Source organism: Gracilinanus agilis, chromosome 1 (genome assembly GCF_016433145.1).
Source record: "Gracilinanus agilis isolate LMUSP501 chromosome 1, AgileGrace, whole genome shotgun sequence".
NCBI lineage: Eukaryota > Metazoa > Chordata > Mammalia > Didelphimorphia > Didelphidae > Gracilinanus > Gracilinanus agilis.
In genome coordinates, this window is record NC_058130.1 from 399,837,166 (window position 1) to 399,859,985 (window position 22,820).

The 22,820-nt window shown below is 41.7% G+C and overlaps 1 protein-coding gene across 2 annotated transcripts in view; it reads right to left on the reverse strand.

Moving 5' to 3' along the window:
* Positions 1-536: 536 nt before the first annotated feature.
* The window catches only part of MAPK4 (mitogen-activated protein kinase 4), an 82,231-nt gene continuing 59,947 nt past the window's right edge, over positions 537-22,820 (reverse strand). Inside the window, exons 3-6 of one of the 2 annotated variants that reach the window (XM_044657821.1) lie at positions 18,375-18,536; positions 8,953-9,159; positions 8,156-8,162; positions 537-1,510 (exon numbers count right to left, since the gene is read on the reverse strand). In XM_044657821.1, the coding sequence (XP_044513756.1) occupies positions 826-1,510; positions 8,156-8,162; positions 8,953-9,159; positions 18,375-18,536 (1,061 nt within the window). In that variant the 3' untranslated portion in view covers positions 537-825. The remainder of the gene's footprint in view (positions 1,511-8,155; positions 8,163-8,952; positions 9,160-18,374; positions 18,537-22,820) is intronic. The other variant, XM_044657819.1, reaches the window with a different exon arrangement.

Here is a 22,820-nt window from a genome sequence, read left to right on the forward strand (position 1 = left end):
ACCTGTGTATGAGGAGCTGGAGAAGATGACTATTCTTGACTGTTAAAGGAAGCCCTCCAACTTCTAGTTCAAGGAGGAAGCACTTCTTTGGACTTTGGTTTCCCTTAGATTTTGAAGAGAAAGCATTTTCATGACAGGAGATGGAATGGAGGGCAAGTCTGAGAGTCAGGAGACCCAAGTTCTACTACTGCTTTGCCACTAACTTGCTCTGTAACCCTTGGGAAGTCACCTTCCATCTCTGGACCTTGGTTTCCTAATCTGTCAAAGGAAGGGGTTGAACTAGATGATTTCAAATGTCCCTTTTGGCTCTGACATTCTTTGAGTTTTTGGAGTGTAACCCTTATTAAAAAGAGAGGGCCTGTTTCTCTTTGGGAAGCTTCCTTCTTCCCATGGCTACAAAAGCCCTCCTTCTTCCCTCCTCCCATTTTCCTTCTCCCAAAGCCCCCACACCCAAGAATTTGCTCATAAACTGATCAGCCTGGTATTCTGTACAAAAGGCGTATTACCTTGGACTTCAATTCAAAACATTCCAGAGGTTAAAAGGCGCGATCATTAAGGCAGTTTAATAGATTCAATATTTCACTTGTGTTTCCTGATTCCTTCAAGGGTCCCACGAACCCTAAGGAATCAGAAAGGAGGCTGGGGGCTGTTTGTCTTTGATGAAAAGGTATAGGGTAGGTTACCCACCCTCTGTTGCAAAGGACTGACATGCCAGGAACCAGGGTGATCTGTTTTTGCCCTTTAGCCTGGGTCTGCAGTGTCATAGTGCTGTGGCCAGCCAGTTGAGGAAAAGGGGGAAATTTGTGAAGAGCAAACCACTCAGCTTTACCACCTCTCCTTTGGATAGGGTTCGGTCTGTACGATGTCACTGGGGTGCTCTGAGATACATGCCCCATTGATCTCACTGAGTTTGTTATCTGGTAGGTCCTCTGGCTTGGTACAGAGTTTCAGCGCCCTGGAAATAAAGACATCCAAGTCAAATTGGGGATCGGTCCCATTGTTCCCCTCCTTGGGTTCCTTGCGGTGCTGGGGTGAGGAGGGCAGGCTCCGTTCCTGGATCTCAGGGAGTGGGCTGGGGCACTCGAGACCACTCTGTGTGCTCTTCACCCATTGCGCAATCTCCAGGAAGAGGTTGGAGGGCTCCTCCTCTAGGGAGAGCTCAGTGGTGGGAGCGATGGCTGTCTTCTTCCAATGGGACAGGTCTAAGATGAGTTTAGGCTCTGAGTAGTGATGGGGCTTGTTGTCCCTCCACAGTAATTTATCCAGGTAGGATGGAGATCCCACCTTGTAGTCACAGGACCGCCCATAGTCAGAGTCAAACACTCGGTCCATGGATGAGTGAGATTGCTCCAGGAAACGCTCAGAGCTACTCTGGGAATATTTTCGTGGGTCCACCTGGACCTCTTCCACTATTGACTCTGAGCCTGCACGGGGATCCCGCTGTACCTCACTTGTGTCGAGGTATCTGTCCTGCCTCCATTCCAGATCAGAGGACAGACTGACTTGGTACCTAAGAGAAGACAAAGAGGATGAAATAGAAAGCTGAGAATCAGGTGGGAGTGTTGCCAGAGAGAAAAATGTCATCAAGTGATCAAGTGTTACTGAGCTCTCCCTTCAAACTCCTTTATGGGTTATCTACACCATACCATCAGATGTTTATTCATACATTCACCACTTTGTATGGTAACATCTTGCAAAATCAAAATCACAGCATGTTGGAGCTGAAAGAGACCCGACTGCTTTCATTTTATAGGCAGGGAAACTGAGGCTAGGGAGAGGGATGTTCATAGGCTTATAGTTGGAATGGACTTATAGATCATCAAGTCTAATCCCCTCATTTTACAGTTAAGGAAAACTGACATCTCAGGAGAATTTAAGAAACTTGTTAAGGATCCTGTAAGCATCCAAGGTAGGATTTGAACTCAGGTCTTTTGGAGTCAAGGTCTAACATTCAGGTCACTATGCCTTGCTACCTCTCAATGTGCCGTGCCCGAATTCACACAAGTAGCCAGTGACACAGCCAAGACTAAAACGCAGATCTCCTGACTTCTGGCCCAGTGCATCATCTCCTACCACTTCCACCCCCTGCATTTTCCATTGCTTTAATAGTTTTTATGGCTTCTCTAAAGTCCAGGAAAGACGGGATTGCTGAATGGCAGGAAAACCCAGGCATATAGTACTAACTGAGCTCCTGCTGTGTACACACTCCTTGGAGGTGTACAATGAAGACAGCTGGTAAGTGAATAGGAAAGGAAATGTATCTTTGAAAAATGCATAAGGACAGGTGAGGCATGATGTTTTCTTTATGGGATGATGAGAGCTACCAGGAAGGCCCCTCTACTGCCTCCACACCATCTTTAGTGAGTGTTTTCTTTGGGTTAAGCATTGTTCCCACCCAGGGGACCTCTTTAAAAATACAGCAGGCAACACATTCAATATAAACTCTGTAGCAGGCATGAGTTTCTTAGAGATATAAGAGATGAAGCAACAGGAGAGCCCAAGGTACCTGGATGGTGCTGAAAGGGGAGGAGAGGTACTGGAAGGAGAGGAGAGGGGCTCACAATTCAATAAATATTTATTTAATGCCTACTATGTGAAAGGCCCCCTGCTAGGACATGGGAAGAAAAAAAAATTCTTGCCCTCCAGGAGCTTACATTCTATTGGAGAGATTGGGGCACACAATGCACACAGATAAGTATAATACACGGTGAAATGCAGGAGAGAGCACTAAATTGGGAGGCCTTCCCCGAAGAGGTGGCACCTGAGCTGAATTAAAGAAATGCACACACAACAAACATTTTTAGAGCATTTGCTAATTCAAGGCACTGTCCTAGGTGCTGGGATTCTGAGAGGTGGAGATGAGAAGGGAGTATATTTCAGGAACGTGAAGATGAGGGGAGAGATAGTACATCCAGTGTTTGGGAAGGGGAGAACTTTATGGACTTAACTATTTTGTCTGTGGCCAGTCCTGAAGAACCAACCACAAAAGCCTGGGGGAAAAATAGCTGGGATTGGAATCAGGAGATGGGGATCTAGTCTGGGTTCTTCCAGTTGTTGTGGGCATTACTCTACTACTCAGAGTGTCAGTTTCTTAATTTGTAAAATGGGAGGAATGGACAAGATCATCTCTAATGAGTCTTCCAGTGTCCAGCAGCTAGCTGTTGTTACACTCTGATCTGCTGGTTCTCTACTGCCTACTTTTGGATCATGCTCTCTTGATTGGTGAGAGAGTTCATTGTATCTAGCCAATCCTAACCAATCACACCACATTTCAACCATCTCCCTCCCCACTCCCCCCCCAACCCCCCAATGCTTTCCATTTCTGGTTTTGGAAACAATAATCAAATCAATAATTTGACTCCTGGAAAGTCCATCTAAATTGATTGCCCTGTGCTTCCACTCACCATCCCTGTAAATTCCCTGACCAAACTAACCCTCTGGGACATTTTCTTTTTTTTGTAAGAATGTAATAGAGAAAGTTAATTGAGAGGAGGAACTGGCTTGTTTTTTATATTTGTATATCTAGCATTTAGAATTTTGATGGGAACATAGTGAATGCGCACTTTTAAATAACTTTAAAGGGCAGCTAAGTGGCTCAGTGGATAGAGGGCAAGACCTGGAAACAGAAGGTCCTGCATTTGAATTTGACCTCAGACCCTTCCTAGCTGTGTGACCCTGGGCAAGTCACTTAGCCCTAATTGCCTAGCTCTTATCACTCTTCTGCCTTGGAATGGATACTTAGTATTAATTCGAAGGCAGAAAGTAAGGGTTAAAAAAATAAGTATCTTTTAGCTCATTGCTATATGACTCTAAGAGTCTCTCTGAGAGCTCTGTGCCTGCAGTGCTGTGGAGGTCACTGACTCAAAGGTGAAGAACGGGGTGCAGCTGGAGGCACAGCTTCTTAATTAACCTAAGCTTTCCACATGATTTATGAATCACTCAGTCCCAGAAGAAGGGGTTTCAACAGCAACAACACAACATCTCTCCAAACATAATCTGTTTAACAAAGAGACTGTCACAGCCTTCCCTTGGAATTCCCCTACCCTGTACCATCTTCTGTCAAATGATTCAAAAGGACAATTTAATTGTCTGTCACTCATGCAACCAGTTGTCAGTTCCCGAAATGTAGTAGGACACCCACTTGGGTCCCTTGTCCTCACTTCCTTGTGGAGTTTTAGCTGCCAGTACATCTGCTTCTATTTTTAATCCCCGAGCAGCCAGAAGTCCCTGCCTCTTTCCCCTCTCAGGATTTAGCAGACAAGCACTTATAAAATCAGAAATGACAGAGATAAAAGGCCTCCTAGAGATGATTAAATTTAAATCCTTCATTTTGCAGATGAGGAAACTGAGGCACAGAAAGCGGCATTCCTTACTCAGGGTCACACAGCTAGTTAGTTAGTGGCGGGGTTGGGACTAAAACCCAGGTCTCCTGACTCCCAGGCTAGTGTGCCTGCCACCACCCTACACGCTTGCAAGGCTGGATGACCTCAGGAGCACCAAATTTTTCCCAAGAAGGCTCAAATGCATTCTGGCATATGTCATGACTCTCATTTCCATTCCTCTTTGGAAATCTCATAGCAGTTCCTATGGAAATTTTATTATTCTCAGCTCCCAAGACCAAGGCCTAAATGGGACAGTCCTCCTAGGTTCAGACTTTGGAGGACAGAACTTGAAGGCCCAGGAGTCTGGAACAAAAGAATGTCTAAGGAAAAAACGGTGTGCTCTAAGACTCAAGTTTGCTCAACCCTAGAAATACCACTGTCATCAACAACGGGATTTCTCTAAAGTAAGGAAGAGTTGACAACCTATGAGCAGAAGGATACCAAGTTGTCTCCTGTTATTTTGATGGGTGGTGTGTGTGTGTGCGCGTGTGCTCTCATGCATGTAAACAGGGAGTTTGAAGTAGCCAAGGGCCCTGAGGAAAATTTCTTTGCTCAAAAATCTCTGATTCCTCACATTGGACAGTTAGAGATTCACTGAATTGAACAGGCTTTTCAACACTGAAACCACTTATGAGAGAGAAAGTTAAAACCTTCTAGATTAAGATATAGAGATTGCAAAGATCATGTCCTTCAACTTCCTCGTATTACAAATGAGAACATTGAGACCCAAGAAGATTGTGAGTTGACCAAGGTCACGTAGGTAGTAAGCAACAGAAATAGGATTGAATCCAGATCCTCTGACTCTGGAGTTCATTCCATTCTACCACACTGATTAAAAGGTATTTGTAATTTAGTTTGATACAGTACTATAAGATTTACAAGGCACCTTTACATTCATTTTTTGATTTGACCCTCAAAACAATCCTGTGAGGTGGTAGCCCAAGCTTTGTTGGCTCTATCTTATATATGAAGAAACTAAGACCCAAAGGGGTTAAAGCCCAGGGTCACCCAGTCAGTATCAGAACTGGGCCTTGGTAGACTGAATCTAGGAATCTATATCACATCAATGTCTTCTCAATCAATCATGTGTACCCTGGTTTGAATAGTCTTTAATCAAATAATCAGAAGGAGATCTGTTCTGCTAATTAGTATGGCATTATTCTTTAGGAGAATGGGGGAGGAAGAAGTTATCGTCTAACAATGGAACTTTTAGGAGAGGACCTGCTTGAGGAAAGAGGAGGTGGATATGGCAGTGGAGGGATTTGGGTCTGAAGAGATGAGCATGAGGGAATTAGGCATTTCCTGAGCAAGCAAGAGGGGATGAAGATAGTGGGAGAGGGGGACAAAAAAGGTGATAGGGAGGTGCCAAAGATGAACTTTGCCTCCTTTTAAATTTTGTAGTCATTGGCAACCTTCCCTGCTGTTTTGGCATACAGACTATTGAAGAAAAACAAACGGGTAGGTTTAAGGATCATTGGGTCTTTGATGTGATCAAAGCATTATTATGATCAAGGTATCTTTTATCCTTTTGCCATGGGGATGGAGAAGATAAAAATTGTTCATATTACTATTTTTCAAATGGAGCAACTGAGACCCAGAGAGATTAAATAACTTGCGCAAGGCTATGCAGTAAGTGCCAGAGAGATCTTTTGCTTGTAGAGTAGGGGAATCTGTGCTCTGACTGACTCTGTTCATGTGGATTAAGTGTCTCCAACACCTAACATATAGGAGGAAAAGCTGAAAAACAATCATTTAAATAAAGTCATTGGTCATTGTTTAAATCTCCAAAAACAAGCTACAGAATCTTTCTTTCTGAGCTTAGCTATAAGCAAACAGCTGAACTACATCATGGCAGCCAAACATGAGAGTGAGTAGACCCATATTCATTTTTCTCTCATAGCCAGTAGGGCTCCACGCCTCCAAGTCTGTGTGAGTTGTGAGGAATCTTGTAACATTAACATTTCAGAGTAATTCTCAATAATAGTTCATATTTGTTAAAGCTGCATTTCTTTGAATCAATAGGACTGTCCCATGGAACAAATGTTACTGGTTAAAATTTGGCACCTCATTTTTAAAAGTTCCTTTCTTGTTTCATTGCACCATGGGCTTTGTTCCCAGGCATCCCATCTTGCTTTTAGCTAGCTGTCATCAATCCTGGAGAAAGGTCCTGAAGATATGTTCTCCCTCTCTCCATTAAAAGGGGGTCCTGCGTGGTGGTCCTCAGATTACTATGAATTTACTACTTTTACCTGTTGGTAAAACCAGTTCAGTGAATGAATAACAGCTTCATTCATTCTCACTACCCACTGTCAAGTATAGACACAGTTTGAATCAGGTTAGAGGGAAATTCTGAGGATACTAAAATCTTTGCATTGGAAGGATCCTCCAAATGAATCTAGTCCTGGGGCAGCTGGGTAGCTCAGTGGATAGAGAGTCAGGCCTAGAGACAGGAGGTCCTGCGTTCAAATATGACCCAGATACTTCTTTGTGGTTGATTCTGGGCAATCACTTAATCCTAATTGCCTAGTCCTTATGACTCTTCTGCCTTAGAACCAATACTCTGTACTGATTCTAAGATGGAGGGTAAGGGTTAAAAAAGCAATCTAGTCTCGTATGGGAAAGATGAAGCTCATTTAATAAATCTATATAAGTAGTACTGGAGAGCTCATTACTTACTAAGGCTCCTCCAAGAGTGAGGATAGGTTTGGCCTGAGCCCTCTGCTCTCTTCCATCTACTTTCCCTTGGAATCAATGGCATGAATTTATACTATGATTGGTTGGAATGGAGTGTCCTTTGGGTTATTGAACAGAATTTAGCTGACTGGCTCATCAGCAGATTTAATTGTCAGTCTTGGTGGCATTAGCCTGATAGTCTAGCTCACTGAGCTAACCATTGATCCATTCCATTAGATCCTATGTCAGTTCCCTTGCAGGTAGCACTTAGCAAAGCTAATTCCTAGGTCTTGTAGTTCCTAATATAAATACTTCCTAAGATTACTCCCTTAAAAGCAGAAAACTGTGCATAATGAAAAGCAATGGATTTCCCTCTGCTTAGTAGAGCTGCAAATTCAAATTACCTTGTGTTTATAGTATGCTTTAGGGTTTGCAAAACACTTTTCTTATTAGAGCCCTGCAAGACAGGTCATGTTTTTTTTTTATCCCTAGGAGCCTCTGAGACTCAGAAGGTTAGATGACTTGTTCAGGTCATACCAATTAGCAGGCATCAGGGCCAGGATTTAATTCAGCCCTGTTGACTTCAAGCCATGTGCAAACATCCCTGCCCTCTGATATAAAAAGCAAAGGGAAAAAGATCCATCTTTGAGATCAAGTGCCTCTGCTCAAATTGTTCTCCCCTTTCTTAAAAGTCTTCCCCTTTCTCTTGCTCCCTGTTCAATTCCACATATGTTTCAAAATCTAACTCAGGTTCTGCTTCTTCTGGGAAGTCTTTCTTGACAACCTCAGCCCACTGTGGGAGAGCCCACTCTCCTCCTCCTCTTCCTCACACCAGCTCTGGTCATTTGCACCATTCACAATGGTACCTGTCATACACAATTAAGAATGTAACAGGAAAATGTTTAACAGCCGACTATACATGGCACAGTTTCACATTTCATCTGCATTACTAACCATTTCTTTATCACTTTATTAAGTCTACACAATCAGCAAGATAATCAATAAATCCTGTTTTCCAGTATTTACCAGTTTTTCTGAGGTTCTAAATGCTTAACAATTGGCTATCAGAGCCAGACTCAATTGTCTCCCTTGCATCCAACCTCAGACCTGGAGGCAGGAAGTCCTGGGTTCAAATTTGGCCTCAGTCTTTTCCTAGGTGTGTAACCCTGGGCAGGTCTCTCAACTCCGATTGTCTAGCCCTTACCCCAATTCTGTCTTAGAAGTGATACTAAGACAAAAGGTAAGAATTTTAAAAGAATATATTGCATTTGTAGTGTGCTTTTTTAATTTACAAGGTGATTCCACATTCAAGACCTCATTTCATCCTCATAACAATCCTGCAAGGCAGGCAGGAAAAGTGGTATGATTCCCAATCAACAAAGAAGGAACTGAAGCTCAGAGAGGCTAATCAAGTTTTTGCCCAAGGATTTGCAGCTAGTGATTGACAGAGCCAGCACTAGAACCCAGGACTCTTTTCACCCTAGATGTTCAAAAAGTATTTGTTGAACGTTGTTGGACAATCTATTCACCCCAGCAAGAGAGCCAGGTGGAGAGGACAGTAATGAGAGGTGTTCTCTTGAGAAAGGTCACTTATCTATTCATTCATAGCAAGGAATCACATGCTGAGAGAGCGGGAAGAACCATGGACTTTATTTATCTTCTTGTGAGGGTCTGAGAGACAAGACAAGAGAATGATCCTGGCTGAGGATGGGGGAGATGTACATAGGTTATGCAGCTTGAAGACCATCTTCCAAAGGCTCTAGAATATGTGACCAATGAAAAGGAAGGACTCCAGTGACTTGGAGTTAGTAGGGGATGCAAGAGGAGTGTGAGGAAGGAGAGTGTAGAATCAAGTAGGGCAGTTGCTCTTGATAACAGCATAGGAAGCCAGCAATACTGCACCTGTCCCAGGTGGAGAGTTGGCTCTGGTTGGCCGCCATCAACAAGATGTCATCAATTTCGTCTTCAATTCGAAAGGGCTGCTGGGAGATGGGCTCATCCTCTGGGCATGAGTATGGGCTCATGTAGGGGTGCTGCAGGCCCATCTCTGCTGTTAATCGGTCCATGGGGTTGAAGGTCAGGATCTTCTCCAGAAAGTCAATAGCTGTGGGAAAGCAAAGGAGAGTAGGATATGGAAGTCACTGATTGCTTCCTTCCAGGCTGAGAAAAGAGGATTGTGAAATTACAGAGTCTATGGGACTTTTCTTTAGAAGGGGTTCATGGTATTTAGAGTTAAGTAGAATGAAGAATTAAGTAGAGTTAGTCCTCACTAAGAACAAATCTTGCCTGGAAAGGGTAGGGCCAGGGAATAGACAGACTGATGCTAGATGTAGGGGTTTTAAACAGTTGAGAAACAATGGATTGAGTCAGCACTTCTGAAATTCCATTCTCATCTTCACTGCCCAATTCCCTTTTTTTCCCCTTTAATTTTTGTCTTGATATAGTGAAAAAGATGACCACCCTGGTAATCAGAAGATCAGTCATTTGGCTTTGTCATTTGCTAGCTGCGTAACCACAGACAAATCAGCTTTCCTCCCGACTAAGCTATCAAGTTTATGAACATAATAATAATGATTAGGATGATAGCTAGTACTTAAATAACACTTATGATGTGCCTGCCACTGTACTCATTTGATCTTTACAATTACACTGTGAGATAAGTACTATGATTATCCCCATTTTGCAGATGAGGAAGCTGAGGCTGAGAGAAGTGACTTGTCCAGAATAATATAGCTAGTCAGTGTCTGAAGTTGTATTTGACTTCAGGTCTTCCTAACTCCAAGTCTGGAATTCCATCCATTGTGCCAACTAGCAGCCACAGTTCCCATGTGCAGGTGGGTAATTACATGAAAAGAGGTTGGGACAGACCTTGCCACTTCACAGTTTTGTTCAGGGCTGGCACTGGTATCAGGGACAAGAGATAAAAGCTTCAGTTCCCTCATTGGTAAAATAGGATGTTTGGACTAGATGATCTCTAAAGTCCTTTTTTGATTTTTAACATTCTACAATTTTTTCTGCCTTGAATCTGGGCCTCACTTTCTCAATCTTCCTGCTTCCATCCAAAAGTGTTTTTCCAATAGTCTGCCAAGGTACCTGAAATGATACCACTAGAGGTTTGCAACAATTCCCTTGGGTTAAGGTATTTTATCTTTAGGAAATCTTTATTAAAAAATGGAAATTCTCCCAGGAGGGAGCACTTAGGTTATTAGTCATAAATATATTTTGGGGGTGTTTGTCAGCAGATGATGAAAAGTGTAAAGCTCTAAGATAATAGGATACAGGATGAGTAAGCTTTGAAGGGGTGGGAAGGGAAGCGAAGAGGAGGAAGATTTTCAGCACAAGGTAATTCTTCAGGGAGTCTCTCAATGAAGGCCCTTGGGATATCCAAGGGTCAGTTTGAAGACACCAACTGAGTCAGTGATGCATTACGAAGGAAGAGAAGCTTAGGACAAAATTTTCTCACTCCATAGTTTTACTAGGATGGGTCAGCCTATTTTCCAAGTAAATCACATAGATGGTATTGGCAGGTTACAAAGAGTCAAGGGTCATGAAGAGTCGGACACGACTGAATAACAACAACGTGGTCAACCCATTAGTCTACCTCTTTCTGCCTCTTCTTTTCTCTTTTCAATGGCACTTGGATACTGTCTAATGCCCCTGTCAGGATAAGACTTTCCCCAGATTGTGCTGGAGAGTATGCTCTGTAGGGCCATCCTAGGGTAGTCTGGCTTCCAGGCCATAATGCCTCTCTACTTGTTACTTCCCAGCTCATCTCTTTATGGAAAGGCCACTTAAAGCATCATGTGGCTAATCACATTACAGCTCAAGAGAAAGGCGGGCATGGACCTACATCCAATCCCGGGTTGTCTGGACTCCAAGGAGTCTTTAAGGAGGCAGTAAAGCTGAGAAGGGGTATCTCAACCTGGAGCCATTAACTTGCTACTAACTGCTGTCCCGGATCACTTTGCTCAGGGTGTTCATCAATGATTCAGGAAATCAATAGATTCTCAAAGTGGCTGGCCTTCTCCAGGGGCTTCAGTGCCACTCTGTAACCCAAGACTCTGGGACTGAAGGACACATATCGGTGCTTCAGTGAAGAGTGCAGGCAGGGGTCCAAGATGGCGCAATGTCCTCACTACAAACCAGACATCTCCAGCTCCTGGAGCTACACAGCTTCATTGACAACACCTGACATTTCTACAGAACTTTAAAGCTAGAATACTTCTGCATCCATTATTTCATTTGACTCTCACAGTAGGTACACAGGGCAGGAATCATCTCTATTTTGCAGAAAAGGAAGAATTGCGGCTTAGAGAGATGAGATGACTTGGTAAGGTCACATGATACAGAAGTGCCAGGATGGGTATAACATTAACGTTATAGAGTGGGAGGAATTGGATGGAGGTTCCTGGCCCAGTTCTGCCTCTCATATACCATGATCCTGGGGGGGGGAATACTTAACTTCTATGGGCTTTTAGTCATCATCTGTCCAATGGGGAGAATAATGCCTAGATCACCCAATTCTGTTGGGATAAAATGAAATTTTCTTTTTGGACTGGATCTTGTGCTACATGCTATTCTGATGAAGAAATTGCTTTACTTAGTGTAGTACAGAGAGAGGGGGACAGAGCAGTTTTGCAGGCTTTGGCTGAGTTCTGAAGTCAGTTAAGAGTTTAGAATCTTGGGAGAAAGTTTCAGTTGGACCTGGGAACTAGTGGAGAGAACCAGGGCCAGCTGGAATGTTTCTTCTCCTTCTTGAGATTGAAAACTTAGCCTAGTTTTGGAGTGTTTTTGAGATTTGTTAATTTAGATAAACCCTTTGAATCTCCATACTCTACCTCATTTCCCTACCTTCCTTTCCCTTACCTAAATGTCTGTGAGGAGTGAATAAGGAGATTAAATCAGAGAATAGTTTCAAATCTGTGAGAGTTCAGCTATACTCTTGCAGTACTTTATCTAGAGAGGTTAGGTAGCCATCATTATAATTCCTTTTGATTTCAAAATCACCTTGAGAGCTGAGTTAAGGCAGGAACTTGCTCAACTCCATCTTTGCTTCCCTTCCCCCACCTGAGGTTTCTTTAACCAACTTTTAGGGCTTCCTTTAATTCCTTTTACCTGACAATTTAACCTGAGAAGACAATAAACCCCTTTTGTGTTTAAAACAGACCTGTTAGTTACTTTGTCAGTTAATTAGTAAGAAAAGGGAAGAAGAGGGAAAGAACCAACATACTCTGGGCTTGAAGGGAAGCCGGGGTATCCATCTTGGAGGAAGGTGTGACTTCAAAACAAGTCCCTTCCTGTGAAATTAACTAAAGCCTGTAGTTAATTTCAATTCAGTCTTTTCCCCTCAGTTTGTCTTTAGTCTAAGTCCTAGTTTATAAGCCCTGCTGCTCTTTGCCTGTTTAGATTAATTCATCCTCTCCCTGGAAATTTTTGTTACCTCAGTGTTATACTCCCTGACTTCAGCCTCATATTATATCCTGCATCTCACTATTACATCCTACCTGCAACCCATATTACCTACCTAGCAAGTCCCTGACAACATCCCTTCCAAATCCCTTTAACCTAACACCTTTCCCAAATTCACCTATAACATCTGGCGAGCATAGTCAAACAAAAACCTACAATTTTCTGATCAAAAGAAAACGAATTTTGCAAGAATAACTTTCATGTTAGGCAGTCTTTCCTTACTGGCTTGGTCTTTTATGCAGGGACTATATACATTTTGGCTGATAAAGGTACCAAATTTAATACAATTTAATGCTCTACTTAGGCAGTCACACCTCTTCTGCAATCTTTATGGTCTCAGGGCAGTTAGGTAGCAAAGTGGATAGAACATTGGGTTTAGAATCAGAAAGGCTCATTTTCCTGAGTTTAAATCTGACTTCAGACACTTACTAGCTCTGTGACCCTGGGAAAGTCACTTGCCTCAATTCCTAATCTGTAAAATGAGCTGCAGAAGGAATGGCAAACCACTCCAGTATCTTTGCCAAGAAAACCGCAAATGAGGTTTGAAATGACTGAACAACAAAAATATTTGTCTTTGAGAATTGGTTGCCTGGGGCACTGTGAAGTTAGTGACTTGTCCAGGGTCACATAGCCAATATGTGTCAATGTGGGAGTGGGGCATCCTGGCTAAAAGGCCAACTCTACCATTGTGCCTCTTAGTGCCTACAAGCAACCATAAGACTATCTGTTATAAGCCTATAAAGAAGGGAATGGCTAGATGGCTCAGTGGATTGAGAGCCAGGCCCAGAGATGGGAGACTCTGGGCTCAAATTTGGCCTCAGATGACTATCTAAGACTACCTGTTAAAAAACTATAAAGAAAGGGGTAAGATCAAATTACTTACCATCTCCAAGCTGGGGGAGGGAAGAAAGTGAAGGGAATGGTTTTGATCTTATAATCTTGGAAAACATATATTGAAAATTATTATTACCATGTAACTAGGAAAAGAAAAATATCTTTGAATTAAAAAAGGAGGGGACTGCTAGATGGCTCAATGAATTGAGAGCCAGGCCTAGAGATGGGAAGTCCTGGGTTAAAATCTGTCCTCAGTCACTTATTAGTGGTATGACTCTGGTCAAGTCACTTAACCTCAGTTGGCTAGCCCTTATTGCTCTTCTGCCTTGGAACTAGTACTTACTTTTTACTTATTTAATTTAATAATTACTTAATCAATTATTATTGATCCTAACATAGAAGGTAAGGGTTTTAAAATAAAAGACTATAAAGAAGGTGCGATTATTCCTTCATAGAAGGCATTTCCTTATTAGAAGTTCCCTAAACTAAAGGCTGGTAGTAAAAAAAATCTATCTCATTTTATCCTTACACTTGAAAAACTCACAGTTCCTTTACAAAATCAAAAGAGTAATATGAATGTAAAGGTCTATTATTAGCAACCACCACAACAGAAGCCCAGAACTGGAAAGTCCCCTAGAGGACCTCTAGCTTAACTCCTATCCAAAGCTGGAACATTCTCTCTGCTTCCTTCAGTGACAGCTGGCTAGCCAGCCTCAACAGTGAACTCAAGGGGAACCTGTTGGACAGTTCTGAATGTCAAATACTCCCTTCTCTAGAGCTCCCAATGTTCTCCCTTGAATTTCCACCCTCCCAGTTTTGCCCTTTGGAAACACAGGAGACAAGCCTCTGTCTTCTTCCACAAGAGAGCCTTCAGACCTTTCTCAGATCGTGTTCTTCCCTTCCCCCAACTCTTCTCCACAGTAAACATCCCTTGTTCCTTCCACTGGCCCTCATTTGCCATGGTTTCCAGACCTCCTCACTGCTATGGACATGCTCCAGTTTAATTTTCTTAATGCCCCTTTATCCCAAGGCACTGAAGCAGATTGGGGTCATTTTTCAAACCCTGGCAGGCAGGGGATTTTCATGAGAGGCAGCATGGCTATTTCTGTGAGGGGGAGGTGTGAGCCCCGTTCACTTTAATAAGCATCTGCCAGCTAAGACGGATTAACAACAGGTGGCAACCAGGCACGAAAGACCTCTTGTAATAATAATAAAAACAATAATAATTCACCTTTACCTTGTGCCTTAATGTTTGCAAAATGTTTTCCAATCATTATTTCCTCTTCTTTGAAGATTAGGAGTCTAAGGTTCAGAGAGTTAAGTGACTCGCCTAAGGTCTCACTGCTAGTGATGTCAGCACTGGAATTCAAACCCAGGCTTTCTGACTCCAAGTCTAGTGTTCTCTGTACTATGTCAAACAGTGTCTGGTCACTATTATGATGTCATCTTTAATGCAAAATGGAGTTGGGGTAGGGGGCTTTGGACCTCAAGGTTTTTTTTTATTATTTTGTTAATCTTCCTTTTGCATCAAGAGCAAGTTCATTCCCTTCCACACAGCATTCAAAGGCCACCCACAGTCTCCTAACTAATTTATCTATTTATTTATCCTTCTTTTTACATTTATTACTTTTTTCATATTCTATGTCAATACAATTTTAAATAATCATTTTATGACATTTTGCAATCCATCTTCTTTCCTTCCTTTGGTCTCCTCCTTCACCCCTACCCAAGAAGGCAGGTAATATGATACAGGTTGTACATGTGCATAACTACTTTTAAAGCTTTATTTCCGATTCCTTTCTTACATGAACCACCTGATCTGGCAGACTGGCTCACTTGTTATTCCCTGAGCATGTTGCTTATATTTCTACCTCTGGGCTTTGGCTCAGTCTATTCTCTTTACCTGGAATTTTTGCTCCTGACTCTCCTGCTTCTGCCTTTGTCAGCAAGTCCTGCCCAGCCTACAAGGTATTATTATAACTTTTCTGGAAAGTCTTCCTCAACCTCATTTCAGTCACTGGAAATAAGAAGGAAGGAAGAATTTTCTAAGTACCTACTATGTGTTGAGCACTTTACAAATATCTCATTTGATCTCTACAACAAGCATAGGAGGTGGTTGCTACTATTCCCATTTTACAATTGGGGAAATAGAGGAAGAGATAAGTCACTTGCCCAAGGTCACAGAGATAGTAAATGTCTGAGGCCAGACTTGAATGGGAAGGCTTCTATTAACTGGTAAATGTGAGTGTACACACAGGCACACAGGCACAAAGGCAAGACCAAGGGAAAAATCAAATAACTACCAGAATAACATAAAGGAAAATAACCTTGAAAGTTCATGAAATTCTGGTCAATGACCAAGTATAACTTCAGAGAATTCATGGTAAAGTAAGGAAGTGGTGGCCCATAGGTGGTAAATGAAGCATGTATTGCCAATTCTTGACTTCAGGCCCCATGCTCTGTCCACTGTGCCATTTAGGTGCCCTCTGTTTCTTTAGAGGGTGATCAATTAAATACAAAGGCAGAGCTATGGCACCATGGAAGATAAGAGTCTTTACCTGACATCCTCATTAGCTGGGGCTCACATATATTTGGTCTGAAGAATGGGAAATCTGAGAGAGAAAAATATTTAAGACCCAACAATGAGTTCCTGAGCTGGAATGATGAACAAGGATTTTTTTTTTCAGTTTTAGTTCATGATTTTGGGAAGCATCTGCCCCAAAAGACAAGAGAGGGGAATCTTAGAATGTGCAATCTGGAACAGACCTTAAAGGTCACCTTATTTTACAGATTAGTGTCAAAGAAATGATCCACTGTTGGGGTATCGCAGAGCTGGGTCTCAAAGCCAAGTGTATTGACTTCCATTGGGAGCAGCCCTGGCCATGGTACTGAAAATAGTGGGAGGGCACAGCTGGGGCCTGAGCTCTTTGAAAGTCTACCTTGGAGAGTGGAGTTAAAGGGATTGTTGTCAAAAATGATTCTCTGGGAAAAATAAATGCTAAACATATCATACCTCACTGATTACCCCAGGGAATTTTCCAGCTAAGTGAAGTGCCAATTAAAACATTCCTAAACAATTGTTTCACTTGGGAAGGCTTCTATGAACTGGTAAATGCAAGTATACACATAGGCACATAGGCACAAAGGCAAGACCAAGAGAAAAATTAAACAAGCACCAGAATAAAACATGGTCAATGCACTGATTCCTTCTGCTAAACTGCAAGTTTAACCAAAATTTCTTTTCTTTGATGTTTGTATGTGTGTGTGTGTGTGTGTGTGTGTGTGTATACAACATATATCTGTGATCATTTAGAAAGTGACTCTAGATGAAAAAGAGTATTGATAATTTTAAAAACTAAAATTTATTTTAAGAAGAAAACAAATAGAATTATTTTGGATTAAAATTTCCCTAAATCTGTAACTACTTCTCTAGTTTTTACAATGGGGCATGAACATAATGCTACCTTTTCTTCAATGTGTCAGCTCATAATTAAGATCAACTATTATCCATTAATGTCCACACAATGCAAACCAAGTACTGTACTGAATTGAAATGCAGTGATGTCCCCAGAAGTTATTAAGGTATATAAGGCTGTTTAATCCTGCACAAATGTTTTTTTGAATTCCCAGTAATAGTTGCTCTTTCTCCTTGTTCACCATTAGAATATCAGTTCTTGCTTCTGGCTCCATTTGTCGTGTCTTGCCACTACCATACCCTCATGCCTTCCTTCTTATTTACTGCTTTGAATATGCAGTTAAGTAACCATTTAAGTAAATGTACTGATTTTGTTGTTCATTTATTTCAGTCATGAACGACTCTTCATGACCCAATTTAAGGTTTTCTTGGCAAAGATATCAGAATAGTTTGAATTTTCCTTCTCCATCTCATTTTATGGATGAAGAAACTGAGGCAAACAGGGATAAATGATTTTCCAAATGTTACACAACTAATAAGTGTCTCAGGCCAGATTTAAATTCAGGTCTACCTGACTCTAGCCTTGGTGTGCTTACCTTCAATCTATTCTATATGTTCACAGTTATTTTGATGTTGTTTCTTCTATTAGAATGAGAGCTCCTTGATGGCAGAGATTGTGTGTTTTGCCTTTCTTTGTATTTCCAGCACCAAGAAGAGTGGCTGGAATATAATAAATGCTAAGTAAATACGTGTCGACTGACTGTTAAAGGTAGAATTAGCCAAACCTGAGAACTGTTCTCATTGGCATTGGCTTCTTTTCTCCTACTTTAACACCTAATACCTAAGCACAGGTTATTGGATTTTTAACAAATGCTTTCCTCACACTTATTTGATCTTCAGTGTCCTTTTGATGGTAGGACCAGTATTATTTATTCTATTTTACAGAGGGGCAATCAGAGGTACAGAATGGATGAAAGACCTGCCCAGAGGTAGAAGGGTATAGGGTGTCAGAGTTTGGACTAGAACATATATATCTTCTAGCTTGTAACTGGATTCTGCTTGCCATTGGGTCTCAAGTCTTTTGGAGAGGTTTCTGTGACCTCCTGTAATTGATAGGTTTAGTGTCATAGTCCATAACTATACGTAAACTTATAAGGTAAGCAGAGCTGGGCAACCACCTTTTTATCTCTGAAAGTCTAAAGTGAAGCTAGACAATGGCTTTTTGAATCCTAGATATAAACAGAGCAAAAAAAGGAAGACACATGGGAGAGGAGATGGCCAAGAGAATGAGAAAGTTTGGAAGGTGAAGAGTGAGAAAAGGTAAGACCAGGAGGGGATAGTTGGAGAAAGGAAAGTTAGCACCAAATATCATTGGGGTCAGTCAGGGGCTCACAAGTGGCCAACCTCTGAGCCAGGCCACTAAGTCTGTTTTTTAAAATTGTAAATAGTTGAGACTGGGCTGACCTAGCAAGGGAAGGGTCTTTGGTGTGAAAACTGCCCATTCCGCTGTGGTAGAACAGCTGCCTCCATGTGACCATTTGAGAAAAACCAGTTATCTGGACCTCTCAGAGACATGAAAGCTTCTCAGAAAGCTCAGCTACCTTCACTGTTGACTTCTGGGAGCAGCTTTCTCAGTGGCTTTTTCACTTCCCAGGTGCTGTTGATGAAGGAAGGCATAACTCTGAGCAGCTCATCTTTATCTTCCTCCCGAATTACAGGAATTGTGTCCAGGATTAGCTGCATCTGTTCCAACTCGTGACACCCTGAGGAAGGAAACATCAGAGAAGTTAATCTATCAAAGAAGCCCTGGGGCCAAAAAGGAAGTTTTGGAATCTCTGGTAATGGTGCGTTAGTACAGTGGAGAACCATGGGCCTGGGAGTCAGGAGTCTTGGGTTCTAATTTGACTCTGCCCATACCTAGCTGTGACACATTGGACAAATCATATTTCTTCTCTGAGTCTCTATAGTTTTTCAAATAAAGGAGGTAAACCAGCTTATCTCTACAAAGTTCCTTTAAGCACCATTTTATTCTTGGCATAGTGAAAAGAAAATTAGATTTGTAGTCAGAGAACACTGAACTTAAATCTAGGCTTTCCTCTAGGGTAGCTTAGTGGATTGAGAGCCAGGCATAGAGGTGGGAGGTCCTGGGTTCAAATCTGACCTCAGACACTCCTAGCTGTGTGACCCTGAGCAAATCACTTAATCCCCTATTGCCTAGCCCTTATCATTCTTCTGCCTTAGAACCAATATACAATATTGATTCTAAGACAGAAGGCAAGGGTTTAAAAAAATAAATCTAGTCTTTCCCACGTATACCTTTGTGATCTTCCATAAAGCTCTGAGGCCTGGGCGTAAAGTGAGATTCTAACTAAATGGTCTCCTAAGGCCCCTTCTCACTCAAAATCTATGTTCTGATTATTTGAAGTTATGAGCCCAACTTTGACTCTGCCAAAGACAAAAGTCTCAGTTTGACTTTCCAAGTGTTTAGCCTTACATGTCTTTCTGTTTTCTTAGTGCCAAGATGGAGAAGGTGCTAACTATAAGACCAAATGTAAGCCTGACTTTTCATGCTCCAATTAGGTGATTTTTATCTGAGAAATTCTTCTGTAGAGTGGAAAAAATAAGGAAAGACTCCATTGAGCTATTAATATGCACTTCAGCTGGCTGAATGAACATCATTTAAAATATATTTATTATATGACATTCAATATTGCCTTTGAATGAATACTTCACTGTTTCCTGGGAGAGAGGCTTGTTGGCAAGGGAGGACAATTCTGTAAGACAGGGGGTCAGAATCATAAAAAAAGCAAACACAAAGGGGGCACTAGCCCTCACCCCATCTTATCTTATCTTAACCCATCTCATCTTATCTTAACCCATCTTATCTTATCTTATCTTAGGTTTGGAAAATACAGGTACTGATTCAGTTAGTCTTCTTCCTATTCTGGATTTCCCACTCTCTCTCATTCTGTTCTTTGTTCCTTCCTGGAAGAGTCTCTTCACTTCCCTCTAGTTGAAGACACCTCCTCTATGAGGCCTTTGTGGCTCAATATAGCCCCCTAAGCCCCACTTCCTTCGTTGAACTGCTATAGTCTATCCCAGAGATGGCAAACCTTTTAGAGATCCAAGTGCCCAAAATGCAACCCTCATACCACATGTGAGCCCATTGCCTTACCCCAGACAGGAAAGGGAGAAAGTGCTCCCATTGGGCTGCTGGGCAGAGGGGCAAGTGATGGAGGAAATGTTTGCAGGTGTATGTGGAGAGAGGGAGAAGAGGAGAAACCGAGGCTCACCAACACAGATCTATACCAACCCAATCTAATGCCTGACCATACAAAGTCTTATATTGCACTTTATTCCTTTTAGATGATGTGTCATCTTGAAAAATTATTGTGAGTGGCTTATTATAAGGATAGTTCTTCTGAGCAAGTCTACATCAAAAGCCAGAAGAAGTCAGTACCTTTTAAAAAAAAGGCAGATGAGTGACTCCTTCATTTGCACCCCCTTCTAGCAATGCCCCCTTTTTGCCCACATGATGTCTCTTGATATAGGAGATAAGTTACATAGTAATGGTAAGAATCAAAGATTTGGGGAGGAAGAGTCCCTTAGGGAGTCAGAACCTAACCTGAGTCACGCAAAGGTCTCTGTTAATGATACCCCAGAGAACCTGGGAAGGAGAACTTATGCTTCCAGAAGGAAGTATCAAAGACCAGAACTATGGGGGTCTTATCTAGACTTAGGGAACCCCACTCTAGGTCCTTTTGGCTCCTCCATTAGACCTCCCAGGATAAAGGGACCAATATTTTCTGATTCATTTCCCTTTGGGTTAAATTCCAGAAAATCAAGGACTATCTGAGTCTCTTGCTCAGGTAGAAAGAGACTTTGCCTGAGAGTTAGCTGGCTTCAGTACCAACTCTGGCACTAAACCTCTATGAATCTCGACTTCTTCATTTGGAAATAAAAAGCTTTAGGTAGGAACTGTTTTAGGTGGGTTCTATGATCCCTCTAACACTGAGATTTTATGATGTTATGGTTCTGTTTCTTAGAAGATCCTCTTCTAGTTTCAATATCTCATTGTAGTCTTAGTTAACTCCATGATAAAAAACAAATTATGTCTTTATTCCAAAGTTACAAAAAACTGGAAAATCACTCACATTAAATTTTTTGCCTTAAGTTACTTCATAAGAATAAAATCTAAATTCTTGGAAAAAAACAAAAAATACTCTAAATACTTAAAAAACTTTATTGTTGTTCAGTCATTTTCATGGTCCCATTTGAGGTTTTCTTGGCAAAGATACTGGAGTGGTTTACCATTTCTTTTCCCAGCCTATCTTACAGATGAGGAAATTGGGGCAAACTTGCCAAGGGTTACACAGCCAGTAAGAATCTCCAAGGTCAGATTTGAACTCAGGTCTTCATGACTCCAAAGCCAATGCTCTATCCATTGCACCACCTACCTGCCCCTTCACAATCTGTATTCATAGTGAAAATCAAGCTCAAGGAAACTTTTGCCCTTTTTCTCCAGGGGAGGTTTCTGTCCTTCTTGAGCTCATTTAGGAAACATGAACAAGTTTATGAGATGAATGGGAAACTGATTGTGAGAGTGGCAATTTTATTCCAGTTTCAGTGGGCAGTGCTTCCTACTTGATCAGCACAAGTTCAATAACAAATAGGAAAAATTTCTTGAATCTAGTTACCCTTAGTATCCTTTATGTAGTCTATGCTTCATTTAACTCTGAATGAATGTCTTCACTCCATTTAGAACTCATGCTTCAATGCACACAAAAACCACTCAAGTCAGAACATCTCATGAGGTCTAAGATGTGTGTGGCCTCATACAAGTCACTTAACTTTGAAGTTGATTTCCTCAGCTGTTGAAAGGGGATAAGAATCCTTGACTTAACTATTTTACAGGGTGGAAATGTATCTGGAAGTGCTTTGACAAGTATTAAATGTACTTTCTTGTCAAGGATAATAATCTCAATCCAACCCACTCTCCCTCCTTGCCAAGACCCTTAACATACTCCTTCAGCCTTGCCTTCACTTCTAAACAAATGTAAATTTCGTTTTCCATCAGGTAGGAAAGTGAGAAGTGGGTTCCCCTTGAGCCAATGTCCCCTCACAGAGCTTTCACAGACCACTCACAAACAGGCTCTGTTTCCCAAACAATAAGATAAGGCATCATTTGAACTTCCCTGCTTGCCATACTGGATTTCATTAGTCCAGAGAGCAGCAATGGAATGCCATGATGTTGGATAACCCAGAGATGGATTAGATGCTGTGCAAACAAACTTATCTCTGCCACCCCTGAGGGCCTCCACTCTGTCACCAAGTGGGGCCATTTCCCATGGTGAGAGTTGATCAACCTCCCTAAAGTGAACTCTATTCTGGGAGGCCCTGGGTAGCTGACTGAATCTATTTAAGTGAAGTCATAGTTGAAGTCTTGAAGGACAACTGACCAGAGTTAACTCTTTCCAACCCCTACTCTCTCCTATGAGAATTGCCCTTCACCACCCACCTTCACATATCTTTGTAGATTCCCTTTCCAGGCTTTGCTTTCTTGGTCCAGAATATTTTTCCTTTTCTTTCTGTAGGTCTAAGTTCAACCCATCCTCCAAGTTCCATTTTAAGTCTAGCCTTCTACATGAAGGTTTTCCTTCACCTACTGAGCTCTCCTTCCACTCAATTCTAATACACTGACTTGTATTAGGTCCTTACAGCACCTAAGACATGCCAGCTAGGATTATAAATTAGACAGAACTAGAAGGAACCTTAAACATCTGTTAATTCAAACTTATCATTTTAGATATGAGGTAATCATGGCCCAGAGAGAGGTTAAATCATTTGCTTGGGGTCACACAGGTAATAAGCATCAGAAGTAGGATTCAAACTGATCTCTTTCCACCTTACTATGCTATCTCCTTGTAGTATTTTTAATCTTTCTATGCACATGTCTTGTCTTTTCAACTAGATATTTTTCTCTTTTTCTTCCTTCCTTCCTTCCTTCCTTCCTTCCTTCCTTCCTTCCTTCCTTCCTTCCTTCCTTC